This window comes from Glandiceps talaboti, chromosome 1, assembly GCF_964340395.1.
Source record: "Glandiceps talaboti chromosome 1, keGlaTala1.1, whole genome shotgun sequence".
NCBI classification, from domain to species: Eukaryota; Metazoa; Hemichordata; class Enteropneusta; family Spengelidae; genus Glandiceps; species Glandiceps talaboti.
Genome location: NC_135549.1, coordinates 5,719,324 through 5,734,843, shown reverse-complemented (window position 1 = coordinate 5,734,843; position 15,520 = coordinate 5,719,324). Strand labels below are relative to the sequence as shown.

General features: G+C 36.5%; 1 protein-coding gene across 1 annotated transcript; it reads left to right on the top strand.

Moving 5' to 3' along the window:
- Positions 1–7,806: 7,806 nt before the first annotated feature.
- LOC144433570 (somatostatin receptor type 4-like) lies at positions 7,807–8,895 on the top strand. The gene has a single exon (XM_078121927.1). The coding sequence runs from the start codon at positions 7,807–7,809 to the stop codon at positions 8,893–8,895; it is 1,089 nt and encodes a 362-aa protein (XP_077978053.1).
- Positions 8,896–15,520: the final 6,625 nt, after the last annotated feature.

Here is a 15,520-nt window from a genome sequence, read left to right as displayed (position 1 = left end):
TTCATCATAATAGTATATTCGTATCTCACTATAATAAAGCTTAGGAGATTGTGTGCTATTTTAATGTTCTATTTCACATACTTCTTGCGGGGAGGTAATGCTTCCATCGAGGACAGACTGAATATTTAACTAGAGATGGGGGAAATCATTTTGCAAAGTGCAACCCGCCAACCAGCACACGTACAACGAACAATAATACTCTGATCCCCCTCACAATATTATTGGATGCTGCCAAACGCCACCACTCTATCACGACGTACATGAAGCACACTCCTATTAGTTCCACATATTAATTCAGTTGTCAGTTAAGACACAAGTTCGATGATTGTCTCTCACACGTCGGCACAAGACTTTGCTTTCTAACATACCAGTTTAAATTATCATTGTACACTGTACTATTCAAGTTGACGCAGTTGTTTACGTGATACAGGGGACGACTAGAGATATTTGTGTAAAGCGAATGGAACTCGGAAGGGTCATTTTGTAGCTGCATAGACAAACCACATTTGCCGTAAAGATATCAGAGCTGGAGTCAACGTTCTTAACGGACAATCAAAATCAAAAGTATCTGACACTGGTAAGCACCTTGGTTTGTTGTTATGAGTAGTATTTTCACATCAAAATGGCTTATTCCGTAGTTTATGTCCACTGATATTCAAGCAAGACGACGAGTTTTATACATTAATTTTTTTCTGTATGTAATTGATCAGCTCATACGATATTAGCCTTTTTAGCTGTAATTTGATATACTCTGCATAAAATGTTGATTGTGTGCAATGCTTTTTACATCAACAATTATGTACCAAGCTTGTTTCAAGCTCAGTTTCATGATTCAAAAAGCAACAAGTCTTATATAATAGCCAAAAAGGCAAATGTTATATTCCGTTCATATTCTCTTGCAATATCTGACATTCAGGATCACCTCTTGGATACAACGTATACATAGACTATCGCTGGCATAATATATTTAAATGTTTGGTTGTTGGTTGGTTGGTTAGTTAGTTAGTTAGTTAGTTAGTTAGTTAGTTAGTTAATATAACCTGGTTGCTAATGTCATATAAATTGATGTAGCACACATCGGGAAATAAAGATCCAATGTTACCAACTCTATTAAACACTATCTCTCAGAGAAATATGCACCAGCATGACGCCAATGAAATCCAACATTAGATAAAGTGAAACTCTTTATTTTACACAATGCCATAACTTTTAATGTGTTATCTATCTATCTATCTATCTATCTATCTATCTATCTATCTATCTATCTATCTATCTATCTAACAAATCTTATACTAATTGGAATAGATCTGCCACGTGTTTGTTGACGCGTTGCCCACGTTCAATCACATATAACATAATAAGGTTCGTTGTAGGAATGAAATTGTTATCTCCGAATGGGTGGTGGGTATTGAGAAAAAGCGTAAAGCTTCTTATGATTTCTATAATGTTAAAAGCTCTATATTCCTATGTGACAACAAATCTAATGGCGTTGTTACAATACCCTTGAGTAGACTTTTCAAGGAGTCAAATGCAATATGCAATTACAATGTGAAGTACTAAGTACGGAACGTCATTTGACACTAGCATTACTTTCGTATTCTTTCATAACATTATGAAACGAGTGAGGCCATTAAGGATTTACCTGCATAGCTTGTTAAGCCATATGCCAAAATATAACAACGTTTTAAGACTAATAATTTCTGTTCATTGGATCGATTTTACCATGACCTCCAGTTGCTGCAACTCTTGGGTAGATTAAACCACAAAACGTCGATAACAGATTAATTATCCTAGAATATACCTTTTGTATTTATCAATACATCGACTATACCTGAAAATGTTCCTTTGGAATTGTAAGGCAACATTTTTAACACAATCTTAATCTTTATGGTATGATTGCACGACAAATACTTCCAGTGGCAGGCTATGGGACGTGTATTGGGTGAATACTGTTAGGTAGCAATTGTTTTAGCAAAACTGACAGCACCAGTAAGTAATCATAGAATAGTGATGTGAGATTTTCAAGTGATGAACGATACACATAATGTATCTTTAAAATTCACCATATATTGTCAATTAACAGCAACAGCAAAAACTGTGAAGACTTTGTTGTTTCTCCGGGTTTTTAGTCGCAGCATCCAGAGCAAGGTATAACCGAATTTAAACTGAATGCCTTCCGTAAGGGTAGTCTTGCAATTTTCTGATTTATGTGATTTGTCAAGTCCCAGTGAAAGTTAGTTGTCAAAAATGTTCAAATGTCCGCTTCACAGGAATGTTTGCCATCCTCGACTTCACTTGGCTTTCGTGATCCCCTACATACGTATATGTGTACACCTGTTTCCACGGCAAATAATAAACGAAATTTAAACCCTCATAACATTGGCCTTATGCATCAGAAACTTTACATACTTCTTGGGCTAGCATCGTAACAGTTTAACAACTTACAGTGCAGTGGTACGGTATTATTGCACTACTTCGTCACTGGGTAAAGTGTATACATTCCTGTTTCGACCGACAGATGTACCATCTGCTCCAAATCCTAGTATAAGTTTCTGATCCAACTTTCATCAACTTTGTCACATATAGTTTTTTGTCGCACTAACACCACCATCAGCATGTGCGTGTTGAACTTCCTTCTATCCCACTAAATTCACCACCAGTTTAAAAGTCGGCTTGTCTACTCGTCGCATGTACACTATTTCACACTCCTGCATAGCTCTATCAGTGTCACCGTCAATCAAAATAGAAATATATTTACCTTCGTTTCTGATATCGTTAGCTAAGTCATTCCTAATTCGTCCAGCAATTGTTCCAATCATCTCTGAGCATTTGTGTGTGATATCATAGATTGGATTTAATACCGACGCCATTTTTATGAGCAGTAGCAATAGTGAAATAGTGAAAATGGCAGTTCTTGTTTGGCTATCAAATATACAATATTTATCTTTATTTTCATTTCTGCTACTTTGTTATCACCCTTTAAGTACTAAGTTATACCAAGGGCTTTCACCAAGGGACTGGCCGACACTGGTTTCGCTAAATATATGTCTTTTTATTCGCTCGAACGTGTATCACCGAAATGGAGTGTTCCATTAAAGTTTGTTTGTTTTTTAACCAGTGTTCCGTTCCAAAGCGAAATCAGAATTCTCTTTCGAGAATTTACAATATCGACACCATACTCTGTAAATACTGCCATCTATTAGGTATTTACTGTCTTCACTGGTATGGTTATTCATCCACTCAAATTGTTCAAGACATCGTGCCAATTTTACATCTTTACATTTTCCAGACTATGACGATTGAACTTTTCAAGCCACCACGTTTGAAACGTCGCCTGTTGTCTTGTTGCGATTAGTGGTTGCTCATCATTTCCACCACTCGTACCTGGCTTACTAGCTGGAGAAATAAGTTATATGTTGTTAATTTTCTCCTACTGGAACCGGTGGTTCTCCACTGTGTCAAACTGTCATGATTTGAGGAGAGACGTTGAACTAAAACCTTTTAAAATCACCAATGTCAGGGGCAAACGGGAGTAGCCAATGAAAAAACAGAAAATTTCAAATTGTGTCGAAATCAAAGGCTTGTCGACATAGTCATGTACAACAACAAACCTATCAAATTTGTGTACACAGCTCGTGTGAACGATCGTCTATTGTTATCTAATGAAAGTGTCAATCAAAACTAAAGTCAACAACGTTGTCTGTCTTCATATGTTTTGATACATTGGCGTCAGAGCTCTGCGTCAGAGTATGTCAGTCAGGATATTTCGTCTACACTTCGTCGTATATTAAAATTAAAAGTGCAACCTTCAAAATTGCCTATAAAATGCCGGTAAATTTGAAATTTCACCATTTATATACCAGTAAATTTAGAATGTTACCTGCTGAATGCTGATATTTATAGAATTCACTGGCATTTTGGCACATTTTTCACTGGCAACTTCCTAGGCTGCTCGGACGCAGGAGTATGGAACGAAGTAAAAACAAGATTTTCAATTTTGAAATAGTGAAGAGATGGTATGAAGTTATGTAGGCGAATTTTCCAGCATGATTGCCTGCAGATGTGATCTTACGGCCAACCACAACATGTAATAATGTGATACTTTTATAGAACGTTTTAGCATAGATCTCACGGTAGGAGTTTTCACTGCTAAAAAATGTTTCTTGTCAGAATGCATCACTTAAATACCCCACTTCGATCTTTTTTTCTGGTGTTTGTTCAGCCAGTGCAGACTGCAGATCCAAGGTAAAAACACAAAATAATTGCTACTTCAGGGAAGACAACTACAGAACTAATCAAGAACAATTTTAAAAATTTCACGTGGTCACACCACTTTAGACAACGTTTCCTGACCAGAAACAACTTTCTTTTTTTGGCCTACATATCTAATTACCGAAAATATGCCAATAACTTCTTAAAACAGGACATATGCATTGTGGTAGCACAAATGCATGTACCAAATTATATTGAATTCAAAGAGTGCATTCGTGAGATATAGCCCAGTTACCGAAAACCATTAATTACTTAAATTAATCATTAATATTCATGGGATGTTTACTAAAACCTCAGCATTTCTTGTCAATACTCTACGGACCACGTGAACCAAATTTCGTCGGAATTGAGCCAGTGGTTGTTTAGAAAATGTTTTTTAGAAAATGTTGATACAGACAGACAGACACACACACACACACACACACACACACACACACAGACTTTTCACCTAATATATATCCTTCCTTACGGAAGGAAAAAAGTAATTCCGAACTGTTTTCCATTGATTTACCTAAGGACTCACAATTTCAGGATAATTTCAAATTTTGCTTTATTTAGATACGTCACTGATGAATAATTTATCTGAAAGCATTGCGTTTACAAACGTTGCAGTCGACATTTCCTCTGTGTAATTTGACAACATTGGGCACATCTGTTGAACAGTTAGTGGATTCACTACATACATTAAGAAACCAGTGACTGTGCAAGGAGTTGATATCTTCACAGTCAGTGATTGTTTTAATAAGTGCCATTGATGTTTTCAAAGCCTGGCTCATGCTAAACACAGAGAAAATATATTTATTGCATTATCAAGTGAACGTGACAAATTGGCCATTCTCCTTCACAGGGAAAACGTTTACTAGTGTGCATGTTGGGATCAAATGATGCATACTAACGTTGAAACTGATCGCGACGATAGTCCTTGGCATTTAAGCGGAGCTAGTCACAAAGGATTTGAAGTCAATCGTTTTAAGACCCATTTACAAAATACATCAATAATTTGGCAAGCCTCAATGCCCGCTGGGTGTTTTCAATCATGTTTTCATATTTTTTTTAAAGTTTTGTCCAACGCAGCTTTCATTCGAAATGTGGTGCCTTTAGTATTCCCCATTACATTTGTATGGTAAATGAGCACAATTCGCCATGTTATATACCCCGTTCATGCATTGATCGTCCACAGCTCCATTTTCTGTGCACGTCAATATTAAAAAGCTGCTTCTTTTTAGAATTGTTGCTACTGAATATACAATTTGATTTGTATGACATAAGTTCAGCCTACTGGTTTTTTTTTCAACTATCGACAACTGAAAATATCCAAGTACAGTTTTAGAGCAATACGTCAAGTTGTGTTTATAAAAATGTGACCGAATGAATTATACGTTCCCCTCTCCACAGTTTGCATAAACCCCTCGTACTACAAGAATAATATTTAATATCGCCAGATTGTGTCCCTTCGGGCAGATGTAGACGTATCTCATAGTTAGTCTAGTTGATCATGTATCGACTCTTTAGCAGTCGTATGTTGGCTTTGTTGTTGTTGTTGTTGGTGGTGGTGTTGTTGTTATTATTATTGTTGTTGTTGTTGATGTTGTTGTTGTTGTTGTTGTGGATTTGTAAGGAATCTTAATTTTGAGGAATGACTTGCCCCTATATACATATTTGTACAATGTATGGCTAAATGAGTCACTAAAACAAGCATGCCAAAGCGTCACTTTCATCATTGCAGTTTCGAATATTCACGAGGTAGATAACATTGAACAAAACGCTACTACCCGACGAAGAGTAAGAGTGATGCAATTGTCACCAGTCTCGCCTTCTCTGAAAGGACTCTCTTTCACGTTATTAAATGGTATACATTGAAATATACTCCAAGATAAGAAGTTAATCCCTAAGTATTCGGAGGATAATGATGGTCGTGTTGTTGTCCATAAGGAAATTTTACTCTTCTGTTGTTTCCACTCCACATTTACCGACTTGATCTTAAAAATCCGGCACATAGATTTATTTATTGAACAATATTCTTTCAATCAAGTCTAGACAACGCGGTAAGTGATTAAGACAGGTTTCCATAATTGTATGCGGTGGACATCATATAGAGTTGCTCACGTTTTTAAGACATGTTGATAACAATGATTATATTGGAAGATATTAACCTAAAGGTTGAAACGGACTGGAACTAACCCAATTTTTTCTTGAGGAAGGTGTGTATTTACAACTTCCAGTCCCATACAATCCTTAAAACTTGATATCAATAAAGATGTCCTTGTGTTTACGTCAAACAAAGCTAATATGCTAAACATACATAATGAATAAAAAAAAGATCAGGAATGTGCAAATTAAGGTAAGTCATCACGAAATGTCCAGGAAATGAAATTTACACCTCATAGCTTATCATGCAACACGCAATCTTAACACCTAGTGAACAGTGTACATTAAGTATCGGCATCCTAGCAATGTTATCAAAGCGGAAACTAAAGGCATTACCTAGAAGATTTACATCTTTCACCTAATCGGTCAATCTAGTAGCAATTCATGCATAAAGTGGTTTTCTCTCCCTGTTTGTACATTTCCCTTGCCGTTGTTTCCTGGTGTTAGTTAGGGGATGTGTTTAAATTCAAGTGATGACCTCAATTACTGAAACGGTTTAACTTTAGCTACTTTGGTTGCTTTCGATTATCGGCCCATTAAGCAAATCTCACATGCAAACAATCCCAAGACATACTACGAGAGGGATATTAATGTGAGAAAAAGATAAATGTTGACATTCGGATGAATAGTGCATACTTGATGTTAACCCTGAAGAATAATGTTAGTTGGTCGTTATAAAGAATCTTTCAGCTGTCTCGAAATCCATTGATTTTGTGCTAATCGCGTACATTTATGTCATCGTTATTCTTACGCTGGCGGCAACAAATTTGTTTTGCTCGCTCTCTGTTCCTTTTTGGCGTCGACAACATTGAGACAGGAGCCATGCATCTGTAAATGTCCCTACCTCAGATAGTGATATATGTGACAGGCTAAGTGATATAGTGACAGATTGACTACTTTGAACAGAAACAGAAATCTAATTAATATATCAATTAACCCATGTGATCTTGTAACAAGTGTTAGGTCAATAAATTTGTCACAGAGTTATCTTTGATTAGCGCTGGAAAATGTTGACAATTTCAATTCTCGTACGAAGGATAACGTCACAAGTGATCTTGAGTCAATGTTAATGAGACTTTTAAAAGTTCATATTCTTACGGAAGGTGATATGTATATTGTAACAAATTCACCATGGCACCATTACCGTATCGCCAGTTAGACTATCTCAATTTTTATCTCAATAAAAGATTTTGACGGCGCCATACCAACGTTCCAAGAGCAGTATCTTTTAATTGCAGGGTAATTTCAATCCTTCGATCAGATTATCTAATGCACCAAACTATGTAAATAAACGCAATACAAAGAACACACGAATGAAATACAATAATTTCAGCCTTAATGTTTATCTATCTTTTTCTCTTTTCTCTTTCAGACTGTAGATAGACAATGGAATTTCCACTGGACAAGAATTCTACCGTCTTTGATACAAATGTGTACTTCAATAATTACACTTATAATTTGAACGACAACACCATTTTCAACCAATCTAGTTGTGGTTTTACAGAACAACAATATTCAATTCTCCTATTTACATTCCTTGCCTTTGGAATTATTGGCAATGCAGTTTTTGTGCTCGCCATCCGTCGCGTAAAAAACATGCAAACTGACATTAATATGTATTTCATCAACCTGGCCACTTCTAACTTCTTGTTTCTGTTCGTGGCAGCTATAATGGCGGCCGTGAGTTACATATTTTCTATAACTGGTGGTGCATTGTCCAACAGTATTAGGGAAGGTATGGCTTTGACCCACTACATTACATTCTGGACATCGGTTTGCACATCTACATTGCTAATTATTGTAATATCGGCCGATTGTTATGTATCATTCCGCCATCACTCCTACACAACAACTGTTCACCAGCGACGAAAGTATCGCAGCCGACTGTTAACGAGTATCGTTTGGCTGTTAGGGTCATGTATTGGCAGCGTGATTGCATTCTGTGAATTCAAAACCCTGACTGACGCCTGGAAGATCGGGAAGTTAATTTTCCTCTGTGTGACGACCATGTTGCCCATACTGCTTGTTGCAGCATTCTTTGTTTTGATTGCTTACAAAACGATCAGAGCTCGAAGGTTTAGCAGATCGAGACACAATGTCGAGGATACGCAAACCATACAAATGTGTCTGATCACCTTTCTGGCGTATTTCATCTGCTCAATTCCCCTAACGTGTTATTTCCCTATAGGACTTTATTCCAAACTAACTGGCCACTACCACTTGGTCAACAACAACAGTAACCTGTTGATTTTCTGTCTTGCGAAATTTTTCGGGTTTTCGATCATCCTTAACTTCGCCGCCAACACCATCATCTTCAATGTGGGATGTGAACGTCACCGACGAGCAATAGGTGAAGTTTTGACACACTGTCTCAGGTCGAATCCAAGACAAATCGAACAACAGAACGGTAAGGTGGGAGAACAGGAAGGAAATGGAGCGTGCGACACCTTCAAAGAAAGTGAAACTGAGTGTTAAGATTTTATATAGTGGTATCATCACTTCATAGGAATATGTTGCACAGTCTATGTACAATCCTAGACTGAGGTAAAGTCCTCACAATGACGTGCAAATACCACAACAAACAGTTCATATTACACTCTTTAAATTTGTGTCGAACACCTCATTTCTGGTCATAAGAGCTTAGCATTTTCGGTCGGTACACATCACAGGTACAGACCAGGCCAGGTCAGGTTTAAACTGATTCTGTTTTGCATTCACATTCTCATTCGGATCCAAAAATCTGTCATCTTATTTTATTTGCAATATACAAACAAATGTATATTGGTTTTGATGGCAAATTTCCCTTTTGGTTTATAATTGCTAATTCAACGATGTATTAAATACCCGAATATGTTCGAATTTTGTTGGAAACATCTATAAATGTAAAGAACCGCTCAAACAGTGTCGCTCTTGAAAGCCATTAATTACCATAATTATGAATTACCGCTCACACGGAGCATGCGCATTTAGATGTGTTGTAAAGTATGTAGTAGGCAAGTAGAAATCAAAGTTTATTTGTTATATTACATACAGAAGAAGTGAACATAAATAGTAGATGCATAGAAAGTACCCATCACCTGACCTGGTTTTTTTCGCCAAATTTCATTGACCTTTGATGCAACATATATGCTAGTGTCTTGGTTACCCAGACTCTTTCCACTGAGTGCTCCACCCCCAGCAATGAGGGCTCCACCCTTGCTGGGGTTGGTCCCCTCAACATCAAGAGTCTGAGTAATCGGGACTATGTATATGTATCAATATATATTAGAGCGTAAATTTGAAAATTCATCTAAAACAGATTGAATGTAATGCTAACTTTGAAAATTCTCATCATTACACACAATATTTCAATTGTTAAATTCTAACGACTATTACTATACATGTTACATGACCTTTTCATCTGGAACGCGTGTACGTAAATGTGACATCTAAACTAAATTAAGGATGTAGGGAGGACATTTATTTTCGCTATATTTATATCAATTTTTGCAAGGTTTACCCTCTGAGTCAGGGTGACAGCTTTCCAGTCATGAAACAGAATCACCTACTAGTCTAGATCGTCATTTGCCTTCGGGGATGATGCATTTTGACTAATATCCCTAGACGTTTTGTTCTTGAATGAGCAATTGTCACTTCATTTAGCCAAGTCATTTTCGTTCATTCTTGTCCTTAACATATTGCAATGGTATATTCCAGTTGTGCAAATCGTCCTATTATCAATAAATACTGAAACTGTTCGAAACTGTACGAAATGCGACTACCTTCAAATATGAGTGTAAATAACCTGACAACTAATCGAAAATCGAAAATCTACACCAAATATAATGACGGATTCACGTCTTTCAATGTGAATGTGAATAGAAAAAAATATTCAATCAATACCTACCCTGGCCTGGAGTATTGTACCGTACCATTTTAGGGTTTTCTGCAACAATTTACTCTAAAACAGAAGACATCAGGGGTTGCGTCGATAGACATAAGTTGGGGTGGTTTCGCCTGGACTGTTTGTTTTGTTTCCTCAAACTGACGCATCTTTTGATGTCTTGTTTAAGAGTATTTTGTTGCATAAAACCATTAATTGCTAAGCATTTATGACATGGATTCTTCAACAAAGATTGTGTGTGTATATCAAACACTCAAATGTTAAGCTTTTAAGACAAAGAGTAATATTCCGTTATTGCAAACTTGATTGCTACAAGGATAGTTTTTTAAAAGTCAACCGCTAAAAGTGTTTTCGACAAGAAGAAATCGTAATCAAATTTAGATTGGACACCTGGACAACAAGACAAGATTGGTAGGCAATAAAAGAGATTAAAATACAGATATGTATTCATCGGCAAAGTGATTGAAAATGTCATTATCATCAACTGTAACAGCGTTTATCAAGGAAACTATGACATTCGTTGAATAGATAGTCTGGTCTCACAATCACGGATGTAGCTTTCCAACAAATGGGATTTATACTTTTAAACTTTATCCGTGGATCTTTTGATATTTCGTTTTGTATTTTGGTGCTGAGAAGCACTTTACAAATTTAGGGTAGGTCAAATAGGTGGATAGGCACGTGGTCATGACGGAAGTTGTTCCTGAAACTTACGTAAGATCCAGTAAGGTGAGGCTGACAACTTGATTGTCATAAACATGTACATGTATGTTTTGTAATCAGCAACCCAAAAGTTGATTGACTTTCAGATTGAATATATTATCGCTATATTATTATTGTATTAGACTATTTTAAGGTTCTCTTGGTATTGTGTTTTCAAGATTTGATGGTGTTATATATATAATTATAAATTATAGCAAGATAGATAAGCTTATTAAGATGGCGTTATGGTAGTGTTTCTTGCTTCGAATCAACAGGGGGTGTTACCTTTGAGTACAATTGTATAAAACGTATATTAATTACCATTATAGTTGTAAAATTCACTGTAAGATTTTGTATTGTTTTTGATTTTCGATCAGTAATAGTCTTACATTCAAAACCTCTATTAATGTGAACATTACTATAATGCCTTGATGTGATATTATGATTATGTACTAATATTAACGTTTCGCGTATTTGAGCTTTTAAACACATTTGTTGTTATGCATACTGTGGAAGCTTTGAGTCGCTCCCTGATTTTTCTTCACCTTTTGTGATGACAAAGTTTGATAGATTGAAATTGCTTTGAAATCCAGTGGAAATAGTCATTGATCCTATAATGCCCATCATTCCATATGTAGTGATTCTATTGAATGTATAGGCGTTATTAATGTAAAAAACAATGTCCTATTCACAAGTACCTTCCAAATTACAGCATGTTTGAATACCTAGCACATAAGTATTTTCAATGTATATTCTAAACGAATAATTGATGTTTGCCAGCCTCGCCACTCGTAAGTCGAGATTAATCAGTTAAAGCCTTTACAAATACTTTTTTGTGAAATTGTCTTCGTAAAGATCTTGTCATTCACTTCTCAATTCAAAAGCATTAGGCTGATTAATTGATATTTAACTTTGCCGGTAAATGTTCCGTATGTCTGTCACTCTCATTAGAATGTGCGTAGTGACAACAGAGCTGAATAATGTGATGGAGTCGCATCAAAGACATATTAGCTACGTGATAAAATGTTAACTTTCATGGCGTTTTATATGACATCTTTAGAATATTATATTATATTATATTATATTTTATATATATATATATATATATATATATATATATATATACTGTCTATATATATATATATATATATATATATATATATATATATATATATATATATATATATATATATATATATACTGTCTATTTATATATTTTTATTTATTACCGCTTAATCACGCGTTACGGCCTTCATAATGATAAGCTTAAAGTACGTGTGTGACCCTGGTAAGAACTACGAGTGTTATCCTTGCTGGTTGTCAAACACAGAACGAAATAAAAAAAGTAACAAAACGTCGTAAGAATTCTAATAATTCAGTGTGATTAATTTGGTAGTCACAATTGGAAAGTGTCGTATCTGTGGGCATTTTGAGAAGCTTACAGTTCATCTAGTGTTAACGCCTCGGAAAGAAATATACTTGTATAGCTACCAATCTGATTAAAATCTGGTTGCAGGTGGGAAGGCGGCGATAACCTGGAAGAACAAAATAAAAAATCAATCGATACTAAGCGATGGAAATAGAGGTAAATAAAGCAATCGGGCGGCTTTCACCACATCAGATTTTAATGAGATTGTGATAACTACACACATTTATATTTATTGTTTTAATAAGTGTAATAGTGTTTTTACAGTATTAAATTTCGTCGTATCCAATTCTTTGTCTGTTATATTTATTTATCCCTTTACCGTTTAAGGCGTATAGCTGCCTGGTCTCTTAAAAAGAATAAGGATGTAATAAGTCGTTACTCAGAGTTTCACGCTTCGAGCGATCTTTAGACATCTAAATTGGGATTGTCAAGGTCGGTACATACATTTAATGTTTGTATGTATATGTTACACCCAATCCATGAAATTGCCCAATTCATGAAATGGGTAGGTAACTTTACCCACTTCATGAAATAGGCAATCGTGTTGCCCAGGTTATGAAGTGGGTATGGTAAGATATGCCCAGTACATGAAATGATCTTTTATAGGACACACACAGAATAGAATAAGAATCAAACAACTTTATTATCATGTATTTACAAACTCATCACTTCACAATTCTTGTTCAAAACTCTTGCCCCCAAAAATTAATTTGGCCCCTTTACATCGTAATCTATACTCTCATTTGCATAAGGTTGATCATTCCATGAACTGGGCAAAGTTACATGCACATTTCACCGATTGGGTGGCAATATCCCACTTGATATTATAAATGGCTGGTTTCTTTCCTTCAAATTCCAAACTTGTTTGGATAGCTTTGTGCTGTACTGTAGCTTCTTATGAGTAAATGTGTGTTTGTGGTTTGAGAATTACTGTACATGTGTTTTCTGTTAGCCCAAAGTATAGTTTTGTGTTCTTGTTATCTGGTGTGACTTGTGCCCTGTATATTACGTTGGTTGATAAGCAGTTGCCGTTAAATGGACACTGTTTGCGATCTCTACAGCTGCAGGAATTATTAGGTTTTTTGTGTACGGTCTGCACTGACTGACTTGTGTGCATTCACAATACTCGACATGTTTGGCATGCAACTGTAGCTTAACTTAAGATTTCCTTTGTTGAAGATCTTACATGTATGTAGTTTGGTGTTGGGGGGGGGGTGCCTCTCAATAAGACGGAGAAATATCTTGCCGATGTTTAATTGTTCAATGGCGGATCAAACCAGATGATGTTTCTTTGTCTGTTATTTCTCTTCTTCCCTATGTGTGGAGTCTCCATTATATGTTAACTTTTCCATATAGCCGTTGTTGTTTATGACATCATAGTAGAAATGTGCAGCTTTTTCAAACACTTCTTTGCTGGATGATATGCTGGAGACACGTTTGCTTATTGCCGTCGGTAGATGTATTACCGTAGGGGGTGGTTTGAGAGAGTGTTGATGTACACTGGTTGACCATTTGGTTTCCTGTATGGACTGTGTTCTCCATTTAAGAGATTTAGAGTGGTGTCTAGAAAGTTTGCGGTCTTTATTTATTAAAATTGGTTTGTATGGTTATTTTCAATCCGAGTGCACAGAAGACTGGTTATTTCTTTCTTTATACGTTCTGCTTGTTGGTCCCATTGGTGTTTTTGAAGACAGCTAAACCATCGTCTCTATATAGACCAATATTGCTCTTCTGGTACTTTTCTTCGAGAGCAGTGAGGATGTACGTACTAGCTCTCATATCTTAGCACCGTCGTGACTTCCCATTGTGACGTCAAATTGGTCTCTGTTGCTAAGAAGCCCAAGGAATTCATTTATCGAATAGTATATAACAAATCGAATAGCGGAATAGTGTAGTAGCGGTAGTTTTTTAAGTCTACAAGTAAGCTAGGCCGACTTGTGAACCGGACAGGAAATTAGAAAGACAGGTAATATGGAAAACGTTGTACGGAAGAGATGAAGTGACATAATTCGTGCGACTGCCACGGTATCTGCATATGAATCGCAAAGAAAATTAATTTAAAGAACATTTGAAGTACTAGTGTTGTCAGTTTAAGAGACACACAGTCCTTGTTTGAGACACACACACTTCTTGTTCGAGACAAACACAATCCTTGTCATAAGAGGCTTAGCACTTGGCGTTTTGTGAAACAATTTACTCTAAAACAGGCCAAATCAAAAGATGTGTCAGTTCCAGGCCACAAAACAAACACTCCAGTCGAAACCACACCAACTTGTGTCTGTATCAACTCTCATTGACGGAACCCTTGATGTCTTCTGTTTTAGAGTAAATTGTTGCAGAAAACACCCTAATGCTAAGCTCTTATGACCAGAATTGAGGTGTTCGAAACACATTGAATCCTGGTCATAAGAGCTTAGCATTTGGGGATTTTCTGCAACTATTTACTCTGAAACAGAACACATCAAAGGGCGGTCAACACTGATTGACAGTTCGGTAGTCTACACGACGGATGTTTTCGGTGACAAAACCCCATACAATTCTGACTCTCAGACGCCCAAGCGGTGGCAGTCGCTGAATCACGGATGGTGGGTACCCATGCTTGTCGCGAAATTTCATATGTACCCCTTTCCAGTTAATATTTCAATGAAAAAGAACCCCTTTTTTATAGTGAATCTGGGAGAAAATCACTTAAAAAAACCCTTCTTTACGAAATCCGGGAGGTTTTACCTTCAACGATACCTAATCCATACACTGCACATGGTCCTTAATTACGCGACGTTTCTCCGGCTCCCCGGGCCTTCGTCGGTTTGATTCCACGGACCTAGATGGCCGACGAGATGCGAAACATCCATTGGACCGCAACCAAGAAAACAGGTCGTAAATTGTGATATTGCGATTCTGAAGAGTCACTATTACGGTAGTCCTGCTCGCAGTCGGTGATATGCAAACAGGACTACTATCATGGCAGAGTACCATGTATAATTTAGATGAAGAATCATTGAAGTTTGAGCGTAGCATACACCACTTTTTAAAATTTGATGTAGACACTGGACGTATACGTACGTACTCTACGAAAAGAGACAGCG

Bases quoted from the DNA above. Each gene is read 5' to 3' on its own strand.
- LOC144433570 (XM_078121927.1), top strand. From the start codon at position 7,807: ATGGAATTTCCACTGGACAAGAATTCTACCGTCTTTGATACAAATGTG.